Below are 23,000 nucleotides of genomic sequence, written 5' to 3'. Positions count from 1 at the left end.
GAGCAGATTGCCATTTCCTACTCCAGGGGATCTTCTTGACCCAGAGATTGAAGAATCTCTTGTGTCTCCTGCATTGGCAGGCAGATTCTTTACCACTAGCACCACCTGGGAAGCCCAATACCCGGCTTGAGTACAGTTGAAAAGGGATAAATATGTGAAGTGCTTAGCGTAGCACCTGGTGTATACTAAGTGTTCAGGATATATTAGCTCGAATTGTTCTCATTGGTGAGATTTCTCCCTAATCAAGTCAGTGTTGGAAGAGCTGTTAAGGTAATCTAGCACCAAATGTACGACATATAAAATATTTTATTACAAAAAGCTCAGTTGCACGGCATTTTAGAAGGAACAGAACATCTCAAATGGCTTTCCTTTTTTTTTGCCAATACATAGGAGAGAGTAGTAAAAGCCTACCAATGAAACTAGGATCTTATGCATCTTCAGGTCTTGAGGCCTCAAAACAACTGATGGCATCAGGGGCTCTGAGAACCCCACCTGGGTCTCATCCCCATGTAATCCTCCAGCCTCTTGTTCAGCTTAATTCATGATATGGGCATGTCCTTTCTGTAAAGCCGGTCATCTTTCCTACCCACAGTGCAGGACTCTAAGGAGAAAGTGAAGACATAACTTATTTTCTCTGGGAAACAAACAGTCCTAGTGGAAGCAAAACAAAGCCATGATCTAAGCCAGCTGCTATGTATCCTTTCCTAATCAGAAGGAGTATTGTCCCCAGCAATTCAACGTCAAGGAAGGACAAAGTGGAAGATGCCGGCACTGCTTCCCTAGATGGGGTCACAGCTTCACAAGATCTGAGGCAGCAGCTCTTTCTGATGCACCTGTGACCGGAGGTCCTGGGGACCCGAGAGTCACTCCCCAGTCCTAGAACGCCCTCAGCTCCTGGCCCCATCCAAATAGCTAAGTATACACCTGGCCCCTCCGCTTCTCAACTGTGGCTGAAGTGGCTTCATTCGGGGTCTGTTTGGTGCAGAGGACAAGAAACAGGAGGGAATCCGCCCGGGAGGGACCATCAGTCGGGGGGCCGGGCATCAGGGGCCTTCTCCTGGACCTCATCGTACTGTGGGGGTGGTGTCAAAGGCTCGATGGAGGGAGGAGGCACATTTTTGTCTGGCAGGTTGATCCTAAAGTCTTTGAGGTGAAGCTTTTCGGATTTTATCCTTCTCACTTTCAGCGGCTTCAGGCGTTTGGACAACTTGGAGTTCTGCCTGTCAGGGGGATTCCCTGGGCTGGTCTCCACATCAGCCCTGGTTGTGGTGGGGCTTGTCTCATCCAGCCCCGTCAAGGACTCATAGGAGGGGAGAGAGATGCTCATCCGGGGGTTCTGGTCCACGTCCCTTGCTTCCGCGTAGTTTGTGTTCATCACTTCCTCGTAGCTGGGGACGTAGTACCGTGAGGAGGCCTCCTCCTCCTCCTCCTGGCTGCAAGACAGCAACACAGACATGGGATGGTTAGCATGTGCTCGAGTCACTTACGATCACAAAGAGATGGATCCCAGACCACACGTTGTCACCGGGACCCCGGATACCAGCCTTGTTAGCAACAGGTGTATCCAAGGAGGAATAAGAGCTATCACTTCACCTGTTGGCTACAAGCCAGACACTGTTCTAAGTACGTATAAACTAATGTCATCTTCCTAAAGACACTATGAGTTAGGTACTATTGGGTTAGCCAGAAAATTTGTTTGGGTTTTTCCATTGGATAATATGGAAAACCCAAATGAATTTTTTGGCCAGCCCCATATTGGTATACCCATTTTATGGATGGGAAATTACAGAATAATTTGAGATACACGTAAATTTTATATTCCAGATATTCTTTCTCTACCCAGGAACAACCATTTTGCTTCAAATTGGCACCTGTTTCATGTATGTTTATGTTGTCTATGGTCAAAGGACGTCCATTTGGGCATCAGAATAGCCCACCTGGCATGCTGTTACATATGAGGCTAAAAGGCAGGGGAGGTTAACAGTTTTCATTTTACAGATGGGAAAACAGATACATTGAGGTCAAGTGACTTGGTCATACCTTTAATGATAGGTGACTAGTTTTCCTTCTTTGTTCTTTTTTGTATTTCCCAACTTTTCTAGAATATGCCTGACTATCTTTTACTTTCAGAAAATTTGTTTAATTTTTCCAAAATAAAAACAATTCCCATCCCACTAGAAAGAAAAGACATTCTTACTGAAAATTCAAACACTACAGAAAAATTTAATAAAGAATATAAAAATACTTAGATTGCCGGGAGAAATATCAACAACCTCAGATATGCAGATGATACCTAATGGCAGAAAGTGAAGAGGAACTAAAGAGCCTCTTGATGAGGGTGAAAAAGGAGAGTGAAAAAGCTGGCTTAAAACTCAACATTCAAAAAACTAAGATCATAGTATCTGGTCCTATTACTTCATGGCAAATACATGGAGAAAAAGTAGGAACAGTGACAGATTTTATTTTCTTGGACTCCAAAATCACTGTGGATGGTGACTGCAGCCACAAAATTAAAAGATGCTTGCTCCTTGAAAGAAAAGCTATGACAAACATAGACAGCATATTAAGAAGCAGAGACATCACTTTGCCAACAAAGGTCCATCTAGTTAAAGCTATGATCTTTCCAGTAGTCATGTATGATGTGAGAGTTGGACCACAAAGAAGGCTGAGCACTGAAGAATTGATGCTTTTGAGTTGTGGTATTGGAGAAGACTCTTGAGAGTCCCTTGGACTGTAAAGAAATCAAACCAGTCAATCCTATAGGAAATCAGTCCTGAATATTCATTGGAAGGACTGATGTTGAAACTGAAGCTTCAATACTTTGGCCACCTGATGGGAAGAGCTGACTCATTGGAAAAGACCCTGATGCTGGGAAAGATTGAAGGCAGGAGGAGAAGGAGGCAACAGAGGATGAGATGGTTGGTGGCATCACTGACTCAATGGACTTGAGAGTGAGCAAGTTCTGGGAGATAGTGAAGGACAGGGAAGCCTAGTGTGCTTCAGTCCACGGGATCGCAAAGGGTTGGATACAATTTAGCATCTGAACAATAACAACATTCTGCTGTACACCTTTCTAGATCCTTCTCTAGTCCCATAGCCACAATGTCTGATGTGATGAAGACCTTAACATGCTGTGTTATAAACCTCCTTTTCTCAGAGATACAGATTCACATTAGCAAATATAGATTGGCAGTGGCTGCAGAGAATTCTACTGAATGGGCATGTTATAATTTAGCTCAACTGATGGATATTTAGTAGTCACATCTGTCTATGCTATTTTCAGCAATGCTCTGATAAATCTATGAGTACAGACCCCTTTGTACTTGTGTGACTGTGTCCCAAAGATAAGCTCTTAGGAAGATAATTGACAGGGGCACACATCTTTAAAACTGCCAGTTACTGTGAATTCCCCTTCAGTAAGGTTATGTCAATCAGCCCCTCATTAACAACCCACTTCCTTACAAATCTCTAACCCGGAGGACAGTCTATGTTGGCCAGTAGATAGGCGAAGAATTACAATGCCTTTTGTTGGTTGTTTGTATTTCCTGACTAATGAGACTGAACAACTATCATTTGAATGTCTATGAAATGCTTGTTTGTGTTCTTGGTCCATTTTCTTTTTTTTGCCCCCCACCCCCCTCTAGGTCCATTTTCCAACTGTGTGTTCTTTAACATTCATTTGTAAGGGATCTTTAAAAAAAATTTTTTTTTATTGTAATAAAAGTCACATAATATAAAGCATACTATTTTAACCATATTTTAACTGTATATTTCAGTGGTACTAGCACATTCACTGGAGAAGGGGATGGCAACCCACTCCAGTACTCTTGCCTGGAAAATCTCATGGACGGAGGAGCCTGGTGGGCTGCAGTCCATGGGGTTGCAAAGAATCGGACACAACTGAGCGACTTCACTTTCACTTTTCACTTTCATACATTGGGGAAGGAAATGGCAACCCACTCCAGTGTTCTTGCCTGAAGAATCCCAGGGACAGGGGAGCCTGGTGGGCTGCCGTCTATGGGGTCGCACAGAGTTGGACACGACTGAAGCGACTTAGCAGCAGCAGCAGCACATTCACTGTGTTGTGCACATCTCACTATCATCCAATTCCCAAAATTTTCACTTCTCTAACCTGAAATTCTCCCCATTAAACACTAAGTCTCCATTCCCCATCCCTACCCTTACCTCCCACCTCCTCAGCCTCTGGGCCCTGACATCTATCAATGTACTTTCTAACTCTATGAATGTGAGGTACTATTCTAGGTGCCTTGTATAAGTGGAATCAAACAGTATTTGCATCTGCTGTATATTGGAATGCATTTTTAAGGTTAACTTAATATCTGTCCTACAAACAGACTGTCTAGTCAAGGTTATGGTTTTTCCTGTGGTCATGTATGGATGTGAGAGTTGGACTGTGAAGAAGGCTGAGCACCGAAGAATTGATGCGTTTGAACTATGGTGTTGGAGAAGACTCTTGAGAGTCCCTTGGACTGCAAGGAGATCCAACCAATCCATTCTGAAGGAGATCAGCCCTGGGATTTCTTTGGAAGGAATGATGCTAAAGCTGAAACTCCAGTACTTTGGCCACCTCATGTGAAGAGTTGACTCATTGGAAAAGACTCTGATGCTGGGAGGGATTGGGGGCAGGAGAAGGGGATGACAGAGGATGAGATGGCTGGATGGTATCACTGACTGGATGGACGTGAGTCTGAGTGAACTCTGGGAGTTGGTGATGGACAGGGAGGCCTGGCGTGCTGCAATTCATGGGGTTGCAAAGAGTCGGACACGACTGAATGACTGAACTGAACTGAACAAACAGACTGTACCTTCTTCCCCCCACCCCATGCTATACAGTAGGTTCTCATCAGTTATCTGTTTTATACACAATAGTGCTCTTTTTATACTTGGGGTATCAACTTTTATCTTATGCCCCCAATTTAGCACTTGCTTTTTAAATGTGTTTGTAGTATTTTTGGTCAAATAGAATCTTGCTTCCCAACCTTTCATCTCAAAGGATAAACATCCAGGACACTGGGGTAAATGGAAAAGCTTCCAGGGGGCAGGCTCCAGCCACCCCAGGTGCCATGCAGATTCCCTGGGGGGGGGGGTGTCAAAATCTTGACACAACTGTAATCATTCATTCAAACTGTATTATTTGGGAAATTCTGGGATCAAAAGATAAAGTCATCTGTAAAAGGATAAACTGTTGCACAGAAGTGGTCATGGGAGACAGCCCCTTAGATGACAATGTTCTCACCATTGTTGAGTCCTGAGCCTGTGGCTATGCCTGTGGGTGTGCATGTCCATCCCCCGTCCGGGTCCGGTCAGCCATCCTCACCTGTCCTCCTCGTGGGTGTGCGGTTCGACGCCCGGGTGCTGGATGTGTGCCAGCTCCTCGCCCTGCCGCTGCTTCCTCTTGTCCCGGATGCTCAGGCAGATGGAGAGCAGGAGCAGCATCACGCCGGCCCCGACCAGCACGTAGGCCACAGAGAAGGTCTTGCTCTTAAGGATGCCGCTTCCTACCTCCGTCTTGTTCCCCTGAGCAGCCGGCTTCTCTGCGGTGCTGAACCCAGGGACCAGGTTCCACATGGCCATGATGATCCCAAGGACCAGCATCCCCAGGCCGATGGCGGTCAGTGCATAGTGTGAGCCGTTGGCTTTGGACTGGGCCATCATGCCAGCAGGAGCGGGGCAAGGTCCAGGTTCAAAGACAGAAAATAAATAAATAAAAAGCAGCAGCTACAACAAAACGCCCTGAACGAAAGCCCTAGGGCCACACTAAAAAAACGGCGGCTGGACTCTCGAAGGATGGTTGCAAGCCAACATGAGGCATCCTGTGTGGACGGCTGTGTCCGGGAGGTCTGCGAGGAAAGCAGAGAGGAGAGAGCAAAGTCATTTCTGATTCAAGGTGCTCTGCTGAATGCGATGGCTGTGCTCCTCACTAGGGGTGGGGTGGCGGGGGTTGGGGGGTAGGGGGAGGCAGGACTGAGTCACGACCTGGGCTGGGCTCGCCTCTGATGCATTCCAGACGTCTTACGTGCCCCTGCTCCTTCTGTGATCTGCCTCCCCCATCTGAAAAGGAGAAGCCAGACCTTTCCTGCGGGAGGCCAGAAAGGTCAGAGCTGCAGGTCATCCAGATATATTCTGGGATTTAGTGAAGTGCAGTACAATCTCACCCTCTCACCAGCTACGGTGAGTGAACCATGGCTTGCCTGAGCCATGTCAATATTGCCTGGCTGACCGGCATCAGTCATGATGTGACCCAGTCGAAGGGGCCTACTGTGATGTGTTCCACCCTCAGTGGCTTCCCATTGTCTGCAGCACAAAATCCAGGCTCCTTGGAATCCTGCTCAAGGCGGGCTCAACCTGACCCTGCCTCTCCCACTCATCTTGCACCTCGCCCTCCTTCGCAAACTCCCTCCAGCCTTTCTGCCCTTCTCTGATCAACCCTGCTCAGCTGCCCTTCTGTGTCTCCTGCAAGCCCTCAGGATCTTCTGTGGCAAATCTCTTTCTTTCTGTGACCACATCTTTTTCAGTCTGCTCCTGGAACATAGCAGCACCCTCCCTCCCCCAATGCCTGCTGAATCAAATGAATGAAATAGCCAGATGAAGCTGTCCTGCAAGGCATGCTTCTTTTCAGCCACATGGAGTTTTACCTTTTTTTTTCTTTTCTTCTCTCTTAAAGGGTGCTTTTCCATTTATTTTTGGCTGGCACAGCATGTGTGGCATGCGGGATCTTAGTTCCCCAACCAAGGAATGGAATCTGTGCCCCCTGTATGCGGAGCAGGGAGCCTTAACCACTGCACTGCCAGGGAAGTTCTGAGTTTTGCTTTTCTTAAAGGGGCAGAAAGCTGCACATCCATCATCTTAGCTGCTGTGCCCAGCTGGATGAAAAACCCTCTCTTGTGAAGCAGCCCTGAGACCTTGTGCTCATGGGATCAATCAGCTGGGAGTCCATAGCAATTTGCCGGCAGGGAGAGGGAGCCTGATAGGCCAGTGACTTGAAGGTTTGAGATTAGAACACTTTCAGGGGGCTGGAGGACCAGCGAGTGAGGCTCCTGGCTAATTACTCCTCAATACATTATCCCTGCCACAGCAATCTTTGCAGAACAGTAAAACTTTACAGCTGTTTAGATGGGCAAGGCCCTATTTGCCATTCCACATTCTTTCCGCTCCTTGCAAAAAGACGGCTAACCAGGCCACGTGAAATCTGATGCTGCTGAGATATTTTCTCATCAAGCACTGGGCTCCATCTGAAACTGGCCACTTTGTTCAAAAATACTCTAAAAATAATTGGGATAACATCCTCTATCGGCTTGAAGTCCATTCCTTCTTTTTTTTTTCCCACTCAACAAATATTTCACATGTACCTGCTAAGCAGTGTTCAGTACTAGAGAAATACTGATGAACAAATTAAGGATTAGTGGGGAGGTTTCAGGCCAGCAGGAGAACAGTCCACAGGGGAAAACAATAAAGTAGGGAGAGAGAGAGAAAAAAAAAATAAGGCATAATCTGTTTTTAGGACATATATTAAGTTAATCTTAAGAAGGCATTCCAATTACATTGGGTGCTAGGTTGTTTCAGTCATGTCCGACTCTTTGGGATCCCATGGACTGTAGCCCACCATGCTCCTCTGTCCATGGGATTCTCCAGGCAAGAATACTGGAGTGTGTTGCCATGCCCTCCTCCAGGGGATCAAACCCACATCTCTTACATCTCTGCGTCGGCAGGCAGATTCTTTACCACTAGCGCCACCTGACTCCACTTACATAAGGTACCTACAATAGTCAAATTTATAGAGTCAGAAAGTACATTGGTAGATGCCAGGGGCCAAGAGGTGGAGGTGGGGAGGGGTTATGGGGACTTAGTGTTTAATGGGGACAGGGTTTCAGTTTCGGAAGATGAAAGATTCAGGAGATGGATGACGGTGATGATGGTGAGAGTTGCACAACAATGTGAATGTGCTTAGTGCCACTGAACTGCACAGTTAAATATGGTTACAATAGTATGCTGTATGTGATTTTTATCACATTAAAAAATATTAAAAAGGGCTTCCCTGGTGGCTCAGTGGCCAAGAATCCACCTGCCAATGCTGGAGACATGGGTTCGAGCCCTGATCCAGGAAGATCCCACATGTCACGGGGCAACTAAACCCGTGGGCCACAAGTCCTGAGCCTGTGTTCTAGAGCCCGGGAGCCACAACTACTGAGCTCACGTGCCCTAGAGCCTGGCTCTGCAACAAGAGAAGCTACTGCAGTGAGAAGCGTTAACTAGAGAAGCCCCCTCTCGCTGCAACTAAAGTCCCCGCAGCAACAAAGACCCACAAAATAAAACCAATGAAGACCCACAGCCAAAAATAAAGTAATAAAATTTTTAAAAATTAAAAAAATAATGAGAAGAAAGTATAGGAACTGTGGCACTAGGCAGCCGGGGGTCCTAACTCAGGCTGGAGGGCATGTGGAGAATCTTGTGAGAGAGAAGCCCCACTTCACATATTAGGGTCTGCCTCCATGTGCTATACTATATGGGTGGGCACAAGTGCGTACATACATGCACACACATGCCCGTGTGCCGGTGTATGACCATGCACGTGTGTACATGCAGAACACTGAACAAGAATCCTGTTGGAGACACTTGCAGTGAGTCCAGCTGCTAATCGCCTACTGTATACACAAGGCGGTGTGGTTCTCACATCACTTGTGGCCAGCGAAGGGAAGGATGAGGGGTTTCACAGCCCTAGCAATGCCTTGGTTCTGCCAAATGGATTGGAGACAAAGGTCAGAAATGGGGGGCTTAGTGGTAGAGAGATGCAGCCTGAGCCTTGTGCTGGAAGCAGGAGAGAAGAAGAAACTACTGAGCACCTGCTCAGGACTGGACAGCCAGGCCTCTTACCAGGGAGGCTGACAACCTATTTATTAAAGCACTGATGTGGCCACGTTACCCTAACTGGCTCCTTGTTCTCATTCATTCTCAATTCAAGTTTTGCCTTATGCTGTCACATGAGTATAACAGGCCCCTGATGAGGGACACAGGCAGAGATGAAAAAGCTCAGAATGAACACATTTTTGTCAATGACTGAAAACAGGCACTAATACTCAGTGTGGGTGAGGTTGTTGGGATGGGCGATTTCATACAGTTTTTCTGGGTGGCAAGTTTTGGCATTTAGGGATCAAAAGTTTCAAAAATGTTTATACCCTCAGGCTCTGTCATTCCAACTTCTAAGAATTATGTACAGGGCAAGGATATTCATCATAACTTGATAGCAGTGGGAAACTAGAAACTTTTTAAACTCCCAGTAGTCTGGATCTGGTTAAATAAAATATGCACTTACTGAATTATGGTCTCAAAGCAGCTAATGATACATTTTTAAATCAAATAAGAGTATGTTCAGTGTGATCCTAATTTTTATAAAGCTATATACATGGGCATGTATTATTCATATAAATATATAGGGGAAAAGGCTGAATGATTTTACTTACGTTAAAATAAAAAGGCAATATATTTTCATATATGTAAACATATATGTAAAATCCCAGATGAGAGACACATTCCAAACTTTTGCCAAAGATTGTTTCTGGGGATGAAGGGGGCCTAGGAAGTGTAACTTTTACTCTATTTCTATATTTTTTTAGAGACAAAAGACCTGCATATTCTATTTCTGTAGTTTGAAATTTTTTTACAGTTAGAATGTGTTGTCTTAAGGCAACACAGCTTGGTGGTTAAGTGTGAGCTATAGAACTAGGCTGCCTGGACTCTCTGTACCTTCCCAGTTGAGTGACCTTGGACAAATGACTTACCTCTCTGTGCCTCAGTTTCCACAACTGTTAAGATGCAGATAAAAGCTCTCTAGGACTCAACCTCATAGGAAAGTTATGATAAGTCAACAAGTAAATGTACATAAAGTACCCAGAACAGTATGTGACCAGCACACAGTGAGTTCCTACAGGAAGGTTTGTTATTTAATATTATTTAAAGCCTGCATTCTCCATGGGGTGCGCTCAGCCCACAAGGGGGGAAAATTGGCTCTTGGGGATGGTGTAAAATAAGCTTAGTTGTTACAAAAGTTTGTGGTCCTCCATGGTACTCAGCCTATCTGGTATTAACGTTTTATGGAGTGGCGGGGTGGGTAGCACTTCAAAAGGAACATCTAAAAAGAAAGAATGATAGTGAGGAATAAAAGCTTGGGAGAGACACCACTGAATGTGTTATATTAAATTTCAAAACACTCAAATGATACAGGCCACAGTGTTTATAGTTATTTTCTCTGGGTGTTGGGATCAGAATGGTTTTTATTTTCTTTTTCTTCTTGGGAGGAAAACACAGAAATGTGTTGTTTTTCAAATAAGAAAACAAAATGAAGGCATTTGTTTTTTGGGTTTGCAGCAGGGTTTTGTATCCAACGGTAGCTTCAGATCGTTTGCTGGTTCCTCCCACCCTCTGGAAACCAAGACCTCGAAGGTTCACCGGGGGCGTGGAGACCCAGCTCCCCAACGTGCAGCTGGTGGCTATTTATCTTGCTTCTGGCTTGTTGACCCACGTTATATTTAGCATGGTGTTCTTTCCCTTTCAAAAATAATGGAAAGAAGCTAATTTTGTGCTTAGAGGATTTGGGCCACATAGTTTCCAAGATGTCCTTAAAACAGAGCAGCCTTGGTAAGCAGCCTGGGGTCCCAGCTGACCCAGACTCACCTCGGGACCCAGGAATTGGATCCGTCACAGCTCAGGTTCGAGGCAGCCCTAAGAGATGAACGAATGATCATGTATTTAGGTTTTCAAGAAAGCTGTGAACCAGTTAAGAGAGGCACCTACCTGTGGTTAGCTGAGGAGGCAGTTGACAACTCTTCATGCTAAAATCTTATGTTAAGGACCCACCCGTAAAAAACCAGAAAAGCAGCTTTCTAAGTATGCTGTGAGCATGTCAAGCTGAGGTACTCACGGTGGAGGCACTGTTTTCTTTGCTTTGGGGGAGAAGGCACATGTGAGAAAAGTTGTATCAAAAGAAGCCAAGACTCTGAAACAAAGAGTGGGGCTGCAGAAGGATGATGATATGGCAGTCACACTGATGAAACCTTTCCATGATTTTCTCTGTCTTATACAAGTGCTCTGGAGAGTAAAAGGAGAAACACTCCCCAGGTCCCTTTATGGGAATGTGCAGTCTTGACCCCAAAAGCAACAAGGCAGGGAAGGAAAATGACAGGTCAAGCTGATCTGCCAGCGCAGAAACAAAAATCCTAAACAAAATGTCAGCAAATGGAATCCAACCACATTTTTCAAAAAGCTTTATCCCAATAATGCATAGTTGATTCAACATTAGAAAATCGAATAATGTCATGTCCCGGGAGAAAAGATAAAGCCTGACAGTAGCTGAGTATGCAGTTATGGTCCAGTGGAGTACGATGCAGCCGGGAAAAGGAATAAACTGCAGGTACGTGCACCAGCGTGGACCATTCTGACAACATGTGAGGTTGAACAGGAAAGCAAATTGCAGAAGAACACATGTAGCATAGTTCTATTTATATGTAGTTCAAAACCAGGCAATGTATTGCTTTATCTCTGTAATTATTAGGAAGAAAGGCAAAATTATGAATTAAAATTGAGGACAACAGGTATCTCCCTGGAGGAGTGAGAAATGGTGTTGAGGAGGAATAGTGAAGGGTACCTGGGTGTTCATTAAATTATCCATTAAACATCACATATATATATACACCTATATAGACTTTTTTGATTGGCTGGAATATTTTACGGTAGGAGATTCTAAGAGTTGATTCCTTTCCATTATTCTTAGCATAAAATTCGAACTCCTTTGCTGTGGCCTTCAAATCCCACCAGATTGGACTGGGCTCTTGTCTCTCTCATATCTTATCTCTTGACTCACCAACCCTCAGGGGGCTTCCTGTCTGTTTCTAGTCACATTAAGCACATCCTGCTGCAGGGCCTTTGCACTTACTGTTCCCGATACCTGAAACTCTTCCACCTGTCTTTTTTTTTTTCCTGGATTTGAACGTGATTTTTTTTTTTTTCTGGATTTGAGCATGATGTATTAATTTTTCTAGTTTTCCTTTTATAAACTTCCTCCCCCACCGCCTTTTAAAAAAACTCTTAAAAATTTTTTTTTATTGCAAGATATTTGTTTTATAATATTGTGCTGCTTTCTGCCATACATCAACGAATCAGCCACAGGTATACATATGTCTCCTCCCTCTTGAACCTCCCTCCCTTCTATCTGTCTTTTTTGTTTATCCACTTCCTTACCGCTTCTGTCTCTTAGCTCAAATGCCACCTCCTCAGTGAGGATTTCCTTGATCACACTATAATATCCTCTTCCTTACCCAGCTACTCTCAAGCCCCATGCTTTGGTCCTTATGACATTCCTTCCTATGGATGGATGATGTTACCTCAGTCTACAGCAGCCTTGCTTTGCTTTCCTATTGCCTCCTTGTCTCCCCACTGGAGTGTAAATGCCCTGACAGAAAAGTCCCATTCACCTTGTTCATTTCTGTATACCCAGCACTCAGCACCTCGTGTCAAGACTGTAACAGGTGCTTAATAACTATTGTAGAATGAATGAATGACTACCTAGCAAGTTAAGAAGTTTAACTGATATCCTGTATCCATTAGGGAAAATGCCTAGTCCAAGGTTGGCACCGAGGGGGACAGGATTAGATAGAGCTAATTTTCAGGATATCCAAGTCTTGTGTCCTTATGCAAATGATTTCCCAACAACATGGGAAAGTCACCCAGGTTAAATGTGACTTCCATTCTGACCCAAGACGGTGACTCTGTCAGTATTTCCTGGTAGGGTTTGAGGTTTCAGCTGGTCCCTGGTCTTCCTAGCAGGTAGGTGAGCACCCTGAGCCTTTCTCCTCCAACCTGGGCATCTGCTGTCTTTATTCCCACACACATCCTCGGCTAACTAGCTACAGCCAGCTCAAGGGATTTCCCTGGAGAGTTGAGGGGAAGAGGCTCTGACATCTGAGTGCTCACCTGGCTGAGACCCGAGTTGCGGAGGGGGGTGGATACTTATCACCAGTCCACACTTAGAATCTTTCTATACAGACGCGGGCTTCCCTGGTGGCTCAGCTGGTAAAGAATCTGCCTGCAATGTGGGAGACCTGAGTTTGATCCCTGGTTTGGGAAGATCCCCTGAAGAAGGAAAAGGCTACCCACTCCAGTATTCTGGCCTGGAGAATTCCATGGACTGTATAGTTCATGGGATTGCAAAGAGCTGGACATGAGTGAGCGACTTTCACTTTTCAGTATATAGACAAAGAGACAGTATGTGGTGGTGGTGGAGTTGCTAAGTCGTGTCTGACTCTTGTGAGCCCATGGACCTGCCAGACTCCTGCATCCATGGGATCTTCCTAGGCAAGAATACTGGAGAAGGTTGCCATTTTGTTCTCCAGGGAATCTTCCTGACCCAGGGATTGACCCCGGGTCTCCTGATTGCAAGAGGTCTGCTGCATTCTTTACCAGCTGAGCCCCCAGGGAAGCCCTAGAGACAGTGTAAAGGTAACAATTTAAATAAAATCGAACGACAGAAAACAGCACTGCTCTGGCGGAAACAGCACAGTGTCCCAAGTGTTGATGGGCAAGCCTTCCCTTGCCCCTCTCCCGCTGAATCCCAGCAATTCTCTGGCCCCGGAAGGCACAGCTCCAGAAGTATCCAGCCCGCCCGGCTGGCTTTAGGGGGAGGAGATCTCAGCAGTCGGAGGTGTCTGGCAGCATAACCAGCCCCCGTGACAAAGAGGCTCCTTGACCATTCTCCCTGCGCCCCAACCTCTCTCTGCCAAGCTGCATAATTGGGAAAGGGATCCCCGGCTCCATTCGCAGGGACCAGGCTGTGCTACATTTCAGTCACAAAGGAAGAATTCAGTGAGGCCCTTTCTGCCAAGTTTCAGCTCACAATCACTTTTGTCACTGAGCTCCCGTCCCCTGCAGTGGGGACGGGGCAGGGGCTGGAAGAAAGGCTCTGAGCAACCTCTGCTGCTGCCCCTGTCCCTCCTGGGAGTTTCTCTCCTAAGGTCAAAGAGTGTCAGGTTCCTGTTCTTTTAGGACAGGTTCTTGTAGACTGTGCACTCAGGAAAAGATGAAGAGCCCTGTGCAAATGAGTCATAAAGGCAGAGAGGGGAGGGCCGCCTGAGCCAGAGAGAGCTGACAGGATAACGCAAAAGAAAGGGTATTGAGTGAATTGAGAGACAGAGTAAGGATGATAATAGGAACAGTTCAAGAAGGAGACAGGTACCCTTTCTAAAGGCATCCAAGCCTCAGAGGTGCCCTTCAAAGAGGATTAGCCCCAGGACCTCTGAGTCTCAGAGAGGTTAAGCATTTTGCCCTGGGTCACACAGCTGTAAGCTGCAGAGTCAAGATGCACAATCGAATCTGACTCTGAAGCTCACTTCTTTCCCCTTGTATCACATCAGTTCCCACAAGGCCTAGTCCCTGTGGGCCACTCCCGGCGAGGGGAGGAGGGGGTGCACATAGGCTAGAAATGGGCAATGTACAGTTGACCCCTGGAGATACTTCATCACCAAAGCGTCAGGGGTAACAGGTGTGCATTTCTTTTAAACTGGCTTTTTAAAGAATCTAGCCCCAACAACTCATGGGTCCCTACTGTGCGCCAGGAGCTTGGGAGGATGCACAGATGGCTGAGACTACTTTCACAGTCCAGCAGAAAGACAGGTTACTCTTCTTAGAAGGGAAGTCAGCACCAGGTGAGAGGGAACGTGTGTTGAATGCCGACTCTGTGCCAGGCCCTCTGTTGAGATCTTTCCGTGCCCAATCATTTAATAGTTATTTGTTCCATTTAGGACAGTGAAGTTCAGAGAGGGAACATAACTGGTCAGATGCCACACAGCTAGTACAAGGCAGGAGTAGGTTATGTCTGACTCTAAAGCCCATGCTTTTCATCACTACCCAGCACTGCTAAAACAGGGTGTATCCAAAGAGCCTACAGAAAGAGCGACCAATTCACTTTAAAGGGGGCTGGAAGGAGGAGGAGGATAAAGCAGCAGCTCTGCAGGACCTGGAGGCATCTGTAAACTTCACTGGGGCAAAGTCTGGGGACAGGAGGAGATAAAGTGTCCTGTGGGAAGGGCTGAGTCTGGAAAACTGCACAGAGATGGGGGAGGAGATGGGCTTTCCTGGTGGCTCAGATGGTAAAGAATCTGCCTGCAATGCAGGAGACCGGAGTTCGATCCCTGGGTCAGGAAGATCCCCTAGGGAAGAGAATGGCTAGTCACTCCCATATTCTTGCCTGGAGAATCCCATGGAGGAGGAGCTTGGCAGGCTACAGTCCATGAGGTCACAAAGAGCTGGACATGAATGAGCAACTAAGCATACATATATATGGGAGCAGATATATATAAAGAGGAGCAGACACCTCCCAGGATTCACTACTTCTTGAAGAGAAAAGAGGCAGCTTCCCCTCCCCGACATAAGACATCAGTGATTTTTATAAGGTCTGATGTCCTCAGTCTCGTTGCTAATCCACTAAGTGTTGGTGAAATTAAGGACTGAAATTAAGGAAGACTAACTTATTCTGAAGACTCCAGGAGCCATAAACAGAAGGAGCAATTTAACAAACCGGGTATCTTTTCTTCGGGACCTTGACTTGTTGTCAAGAAACTAAGTTTTTGTCTAAGTTTCTCAAGAAACGTAGAAAAACTAAGCAGGCAGCTGGAATGTGACCCTACTTACAGGGCTGGCACAAAGACCTGATCTCCAGGGCTCCCGCCACACTCAATATTTCTTGCGAAATGTGACATCTCTGTGTGTTTCCCTGCCAGGATGGAGTCTGAGAGCTCTTGTCACCATCAAAGCGAGCCTGACTCTTTCTCCAGGCTCTGGGAATGAGCCAACAATGGCCTCCTGCTCTGGCAAGCGGGGCTGAACACAGGCGCTGAATACCCTACCTGGCCTCCCCGACTTCAGCCCCAGCCCACCATCAGCAACTGTAAAATATCTGCTGCTTCCTGGACACGACTGCATGCCAGGCTCACACTAAGCATTCTGCACAAGTGAGCTCATTTATCCTGCCCCACGACCAGATGAGGTGGTCCCCACCTTTGTCCACGTCATCACTGAATACACCGAGGCACAGAGAGGTTGAGAAACTTGTCCCAGGTCTCACAGTTTAGAGTTGGTGGCCCTGAGTCCAGCTGCTGGCTCAGATCTTCCTCATCTGTGGGGTGATGGAAAAGCAGCCTTTCAGCCAAGCCGGATGAGCTCCACTCAAGGCAGGGCAGCAGTGCTATTATTAAGGGCCGGGTCTATGGTCCCACCACTGAGGCTATCCTCTGGGCACGAGGAGGAAGTGAAGTGAGACGTCACAGCCGACCTTCTGGGGACCAGAAGCGCAGGCATCTGACGTGCAGCTCCGAGTCTGGGAAGGTGGGAGGACTAGGGGGATAGACGAGAGCATGGAGCGCATCTCACCTCACTGCCCCCCACCCCCAGCTGCCAGACAGGCTGGTGTGAACCTGGGCACGGTCTGGACACACCGTTTGTCCTTGTGTAGCAGGCTGTTTTGGACACCAGCTTGAGTCCTTTGGTTCTTCCTTCTCAAGAGTCATTTTGTAGAGGAGGGCAGAGGGGAGAACTTCTAAAATCAGGGACTATGGATGGCGACTGCAAGGGTCAACTCCACCCTGCATGTGGTGGGATTCCCAGAGTGGGCTCCGGGCCAAAGATGCATTTGCATCTCAGCTCTGCTACCGAATCATTACCTAGAAAGGTGAATTATCACCCCTCTTCTCCTGTTGCCTCATCTGTAAGAGGGGACGGGTAGCTCAGGAGTAATGAATCCCCTTGTAATACAGGAACCTGCAAGGCAGTAGATGCAGTTTCGATCCTTGGGTCAGGAAGATCCCATGAAGAAGGAATGGCAACCCACTGCAGTATTCTTGCCTGGAAAATCCTATGGACAGAGGAGCCTGGCAGGCTACAGTCCATGGGGTTGCAAGAGTCGGACATGACTTAGCGACTGAACTACCACCACCACCCCCACACTGGGATCTACCTCCCTGGGCTGTTACAGTGGGAAAGACGAGGACTGGGATTCTCCCCTGCGCCTCCAGAAGCAACCAGCCCCTCTGACTTTAGCCCAGGAACCTGACTGTAAGAGAATAAATCTGTGTTGTTTTCTGTCCCCAAGTTTGGGGTAGTTCCTTATAGCAGCCACAGGAAATGAATACAAGCAGCATTCGTGTTCTATGGCACCTGCCAATACCCGGGCTGTTTACTTACCTAACAGTTGGTTTAATCAGGCACAGTTCCTTACTCTTGACCAAACCAATCACTTGGTGAATTTTGCACCCATTCCTTGTGGGACTGGGTTGGAGGGAGGCTGGGCATCCTGGCACTCTTTGACCTGGTTTATAGGTTAACCCACAATTCTGCTTGTGAGCCAAGTCAGCACCTGTTCTAACTCTGCTTGGACAGAAAGTGTGATAAAAGGCAAACACTTTCAGGCTTGTATCAGCAGGCTCTCCTGGTGGCTCAAAGCTAAAGTTCCTAAACTGTGAGGCCAAAACAAGGCAGATGTTTATTTTACTTGGTCTTTCTATGAGGGGCTTTTAACAACCAAGCAGAGGTGTGTGGAGACAGACCTCTGAGGGCCAATGAATCCTGCAGATCCAAACCCTCCCTGTTCCCAGGCCTTTATCAGACTGGCCCTGATTCTGGAGATTAGGACACAGTTTGAGAAAGTTTATCCTGCCCATATCTGGACATTTTCTTTTTTAGCTACAGCAATGTTGCCTCCATAGGAGTGGTTCCCAAACCTTCTGCCAAGAGTCCTTTGGGAACACAGTTGAGCCGCCCAACCCCCTCCCTACCCCCTCCACTCTACTTTCCACCAGTGATTCCTACTGGAAGCATTTTAGCCAGAGCTGCCATCTCTAGCCCCCTGTCTCTACCGGCTTCTGATTTTTAGGAAATCACCTGTCACACTCAATTCTTTCTCCAACAGTTACATTTTGGAATTGTAGCAACACCCTTGAATATTTCCTAAGCACTTACCAAGTGCCTGCCGGTAGCTCAGCTGGTAAAGAATCTGCCTACAATGAAGACCCTGGTTTGATTCCTGGGTCGGGAAGATCCCCTGGAGAAGGGATAGGCTACCGCTCCATTATTCTTGGGCTTCCCTGGTGGCTCAGACAGTAAAGAATCCACTTGTAATGTGGGAGACCTGGGTTCAGTCCCTGGGTTTGGAAGATCCCCTGGAGGCGGGCATGGCAACCCAGTGCAGTACTGAAAGGTTGTTGCTGACCCACGAAAAGACGCTGGGATTCTTGGCCTCCGGAAGAGAAGAATTCAATCCGGGGCCAGTGATGAGGCTTGACTGCTCAGAGCTTTTGTGCAATAAGGTTTTATTAAAATATAAAAGGAATAGAGAAAGCTTCTGACATAGACATCAGAAGGGGGCAGAAAGAGTACCCCCTTGCTAGTGTTAGCAATGGAGTTATATACCTTTTAACTAGTTATTACAATGAATCAAAAGAATGTCTCAAGTTTGCGAAAATTCTACCAGACCTACTCCAGCAATTTACATTTTAGGATAACAAGATTAGAATTTAACAATAGAAAGATCCTCCAGACCCACTCCCATAATATACATTCTAAGATATCAGAATTAGTCAGAAGGTTTTCAGGAAGGAGAAACTGTCCTCCAGCCAGATACATTGTTGTTGTATAATCCCTAGTACAGAGTTTAAACTGAGTTGTGTAATTGACTAAGACTAAGGAATGCGGAGGAAAGAAATGTTTGTCCTTTTCTCCTCCTTAAGAATTTCAGACCCCCAGTCTCCACTTCAAGAGCCCCAGACCCCTTTCTCCTCCTTGGGGGCCCTGAACTTCTTATCATCTGCCTAGGAATCGACTCTCTCAGTATTGTTGCCTGGAAAATCCCATGGACAGAGGAGCCTGGCAGGCTACAGTTCATGGGGTCGCAGGGTCAGATATGACCGAGCAATCAACATGCACACACACCAAGTGCCAGGCACTGTGCTGGCTGCTCTCCGTGCAGTTATTACTATTACAATTAATTTCATGTTGGGCTTCCCTGGTGGCTCAGTGGTAAAGAATCAACCTGCAATGCAGGAGACGTGGGTTTGATCCCTGGGTCAGGAAGATCCCCTGGAGAAGGAAGTGGCAACCCACTCCAGCCTTCTTGCCTGAGAAATCCCATGGACAGAGGAGCCTGGCAGGCTATAGTCCATGGAGTCACAAAAGAATCAGACATGTCTTAGTGACTAAATAGCAACAACACATTAATTTCATGTAATATTTTATTTATAAAATTTAGAATATTTTATGTTAATATTGATAATTTATCATTGCTATTTAATATAACTACATTTTAATTTATTATTTACTATCCTGCTTTCCCCCCCCAAACTCTAATGAGAAAGTATCTAGAATAATCTCCATTTCACAGATGAAGAAACTGAAGTTCAGAGAAGTTAAGATTCCTACTCCAAGACACACAGCAAATGACACAGTAATGATTCAGACTGGTTACGTCTGACTCCAGAGCTAGCATGCCCCACCACCCATGGTCTCTCAATCCCCACACTCCAACAGAGAGCCCTGTCCCTACACCACATCCACCAGAAGCCCTGCCTAGGCTGACCTCAGCCTCTGCGGTCAGGAGGTAGAATTTCTTGTTTTCCTTCCTCTCATTTCCCCTCCATAAGAACCAACTTCCCCCGTGTGAGTCACTCAGTCCCCTGCAACCCTGATACTCATCTGGACAGACTGTAAATAATTGACACCAATGTTTAATCATAAAACTGGAAAAGAGGTTAAAACAGGGCAGCCTGCAGGAGAGGGGAAGAAGAAAAACAGCCTGGGGAAGGGGGCTTGCTCTGGTGGCCTTGACACCTCTTGCACATTGGGAGACAAACAAGAACTACCCCTGGCTTAGAGCTTAGTACCTTCATGACATAGCTCATGCTTTCCAATGTCTTCTCCCTGTGAGGGCTGGGCTGCTTCCCCAACTCTGCAGAGAGGTCAAGGCATAATCAGTGCAAGGGTCAGAGTGAAAGCCATCTCTTTCTAGAGGTGATCAGAATAGACAGAATTAACCTCACAGGGTTGAGGAGTGACTGTCTCATTCATGTTAAGTGTACTATGCTGGGTATACAGTAAGTGTCAAGACATGGTGCAGAGAGGGAAGGATGACATTTGGACTTCCCCAGCCTGTTCCTAGCCCACACTCACTGCCACCCGCTCCCCCAGGCTTTTTATTTCTCTCTGGCTGTGCTGGGTCTTCACGGCTAAGCAGGCTTTCTCTAGTTGCTGTGAGTGGGGGCTACTCTTTGTGGCAAGTGTGTGCAGGCTTCTTATTGGAGTGGCTTCTCTTATTGTGGAGCACGGGCTCTAGGGTACACGGGCTTCAGTAGGTGTGGCGGGTGGGCTCAGAAGTTGAGGCTCCAGGGCTCTAGAGCACAGGCTCCATAGTTGTGGCACACGGGCTTCATTGCTTGGCAGCATGTGGGATTTCCTGGATCAGGGATTGAACCTGTGTCTCCTGCATTTGGCAAGAGGATTCTTTACTACTGAGCCACCAGGGAAGCCCCTCCTCCACCCCAGGTTTTAAAGTCTCTTAGGAACTGAAAAGATCATCCCAGGAACTGAAAAAGACTCATCTGTTTCCTCTGCATCCAACAGGTGATCCTGCAGAGGCCCAGTCATCTACTGTAGAGGCCTCCTCATCTACAGGTAAGCCCCGACGAAACTGCTGAGATGCAAAACGATTTCTCGGGGGCCTCAAGAGTGTGAAGCTCAGCTGTCTTTCCTCTCTGCCCTCTGATCTGTAAGTGCCAATCAGGACCCAGCTCAGGGCAGGGAAAGGGGCCGGCCTTTTCAGGATGTGCCAGACTCAGATGGCTGAGGTGAGATGTCACCTGTAGGGCCCAGCTCGCCTCTAAGCATAGGTCACCTCCTGAGAGCAGGTGACAACTCACCAGGCTGATACTCAGTAGGATGGTTTTGTTTTGCTTGCTCGTGGCTCCCAACATCCACTCTTCCCTTCCTCCACTGTTAAGAACACTCCCGATGCTCAGTTTCCCATGGTTTCCCAGAGTAAAGACAGCGTTATCCGGCCTCTTGGCAGCTAGCTGTGCCATATGACCAAGGTCTGGCCAGTGGGTTATAAACATCAGTGCCTCTACGGCTACTGCTGCTGGAATCGGAGCCCATTTCCCTGTCCAGACGGGCAGCAGCATCTTGGAGATGAGGCCCCGAGCCAGTGTCAGCTGCTGAGGACCGGGGGAGGCATGCTCTGTGGGCACCTGTAATGGCTGTGATTGAGGAACCCCCCGGGATGACACAGGGCTTCCTCCGGGGCTCAGATGGTAAAAGAATCTTTCTGCAATGAGGCAGACCTGGGTTGGGAAGATTTCCCTGGAGAAGGGAATGGCTACCCACTCCAGCATCCTTGCCTAGAGAATTCTATGGGCAGGGGAACCTGGCGGGCTACAGACCATAGGGTCTCAAAGAGTTGGGCATGACTGAGCCACTAACACATTCTATGGGGCTTCTCAGAGGCCTTTCCAGAGATTAAATCAGTGATGAAAAATGCAGCTGCATTTCAGATATGCTCATGAGAACATGGACGCCCAAGGATAGGGGTAAGGAGGCTGCAGTAACACCCAGCAGGGGGCTCCCAGAGCAAGGTGAGATGCTGGGGACCAGTGACTGTTCATCACCTGACTATCAACACAGTCTGAAAAGCTGATAAACACCTATGTGCCTAACCCCCGACACCCCAACCCCGAGAAGGGCTATTCATCGCCTGTTGCTGCTATAATAAATTACCATAAATGTAGTGGCTTAAAAGCAACACAAATTCATTCTCTTACAGTTCTGGAGGTCAGAAGTCTAAAATCAAGGTGTCAGCAGGGTTTTTGTTGCTTCTGGGAGGTTCAGGAGAGAATCTGTCCCTTGCCTGCTCAGCTTCTAGAGGCTGCTGGCATTCCTTAGCTCCTGGTCCCTCCTCCCATCTTCCAACCTCTGTCACATCTCCTTCTTACTCTGGCCCTCCTGTTTCCCACTCACAAGGATTCTTGTGACTACATCATGCCCATCTGGATAAGGTGAATACGCAGAGGCCCTACAACCATATAAGGTAACATATTCACCGGCTCTGGAATTAGGAAGTGGACATCTTTAGGATCATTGTCCATTCAGCATACCATAAGGGCACCTAGGCACTCTCCTCCACAATTTCAGGGGTTCACTGGCCTTTCACCAATGCTCTGCCAGAAAAAGCATCCTCAGTCAGGTATCAGGAGCACCTGGATATAGACAAGGTGTGTCAATACAAATGGGGGGAGGGTTTTACACATTTTACAAGAAGGCCTTTTGATTCAGAAGCTTGCAATTTTCCATCATGGTAAGAACAGCTAACATGCATTGAATGTTTACTCTGACCCTGGATTATCTCATTTAATCTTCCCAAATGCGCTGCCATCACCCCTGCATTACAGATGCCCAGAGAGGTTATAAGATTTGCCCAAAGCCTCATGTTAATAAGTAGCAGAGAGAGGCTGTGAACCAAACAACCTGAGTCCAGAGTCCCCCTAAAATCCTTCCTCTCACCTGTTCTCAAGCCATGCTCTAAAGAGTGAGTTTTTAAACATCTACATGCTGCTTCCACGAATATGGCAGTCCTTTGTCCAACATCAGAATCAGAGATTTGCTGATGATGGAGAGTTGGAATGGGCGTGTCCAGGACAACTCAGTGAAAAAGACGCAAGTCAGTGTCTTAAGAAACCTGCTTAGAAGCTAAGGGTCCGGGCTGACTGCTGACCTTGCACCCCCTCCCCGCCTTGCTCAGCCCCTGGGACCCAGGGCTCGTGGGGCTGCTTGAAGCCATGTCTCATGTGCGAGGATCTGTCCCTCTCCGACCTGCCACAGCACCGTGTTAGGGGTTATGACCCAACATCCACACTCAGTCTCTTTCCTGGGCCCAAGGTACTGCGCTGGACACTGTCACA

The 23,000-nt window shown here is 47.1% G+C and overlaps 1 protein-coding gene across 1 annotated transcript; it reads right to left on the bottom strand.

Moving 5' to 3' along the window:
- Positions 1-288: 288 nt before the first annotated feature.
- Positions 289-10,873, bottom strand: TMEM51 (transmembrane protein 51). The gene is made up of 3 exons (XM_040263982.1): positions 10,810-10,873; positions 5,339-5,861; positions 289-1,433 (listed from the first exon to the last, which is right to left on the bottom strand). Exons 2-3 carry the CDS (start codon positions 5,674-5,676, stop codon positions 1,025-1,027), a joined length of 747 nt encoding a protein of 248 aa, XP_040119916.1. The 5' UTR covers positions 5,677-5,861; positions 10,810-10,873; the 3' UTR covers positions 289-1,024.
- Between the last annotated feature and the right edge of the window lie 12,127 nt (positions 10,874-23,000).

Source organism: Oryx dammah, unplaced genomic scaffold, assembly GCF_014754425.2.
Source record: "Oryx dammah isolate SB20612 unplaced genomic scaffold, SCBI_Odam_1.1 HiC_scaffold_21, whole genome shotgun sequence".
Taxonomy (NCBI): domain Eukaryota; kingdom Metazoa; phylum Chordata; class Mammalia; order Artiodactyla; family Bovidae; genus Oryx; species Oryx dammah.
Note: the sequence above shows the minus strand (reverse complement) of the source record. Positions and strands in the feature narration are given on the sequence as shown.

Excerpts from the sequence above, each read along its gene's own strand:
- TMEM51 (XM_040263982.1), bottom strand. The coding sequence starts at position 5,676 with ATGATGGCCCAGTCCAAAGCCAACGGCTCACACTATGCACTGACCGCC. Across the intron at positions 1,434-5,338 it reads CACACCCACGAGGAGGACAG|CCAGGAGGAGGAGGAGGAGG; the intron begins GTGAGGATGGCT and ends GCTGTCTTGCAG.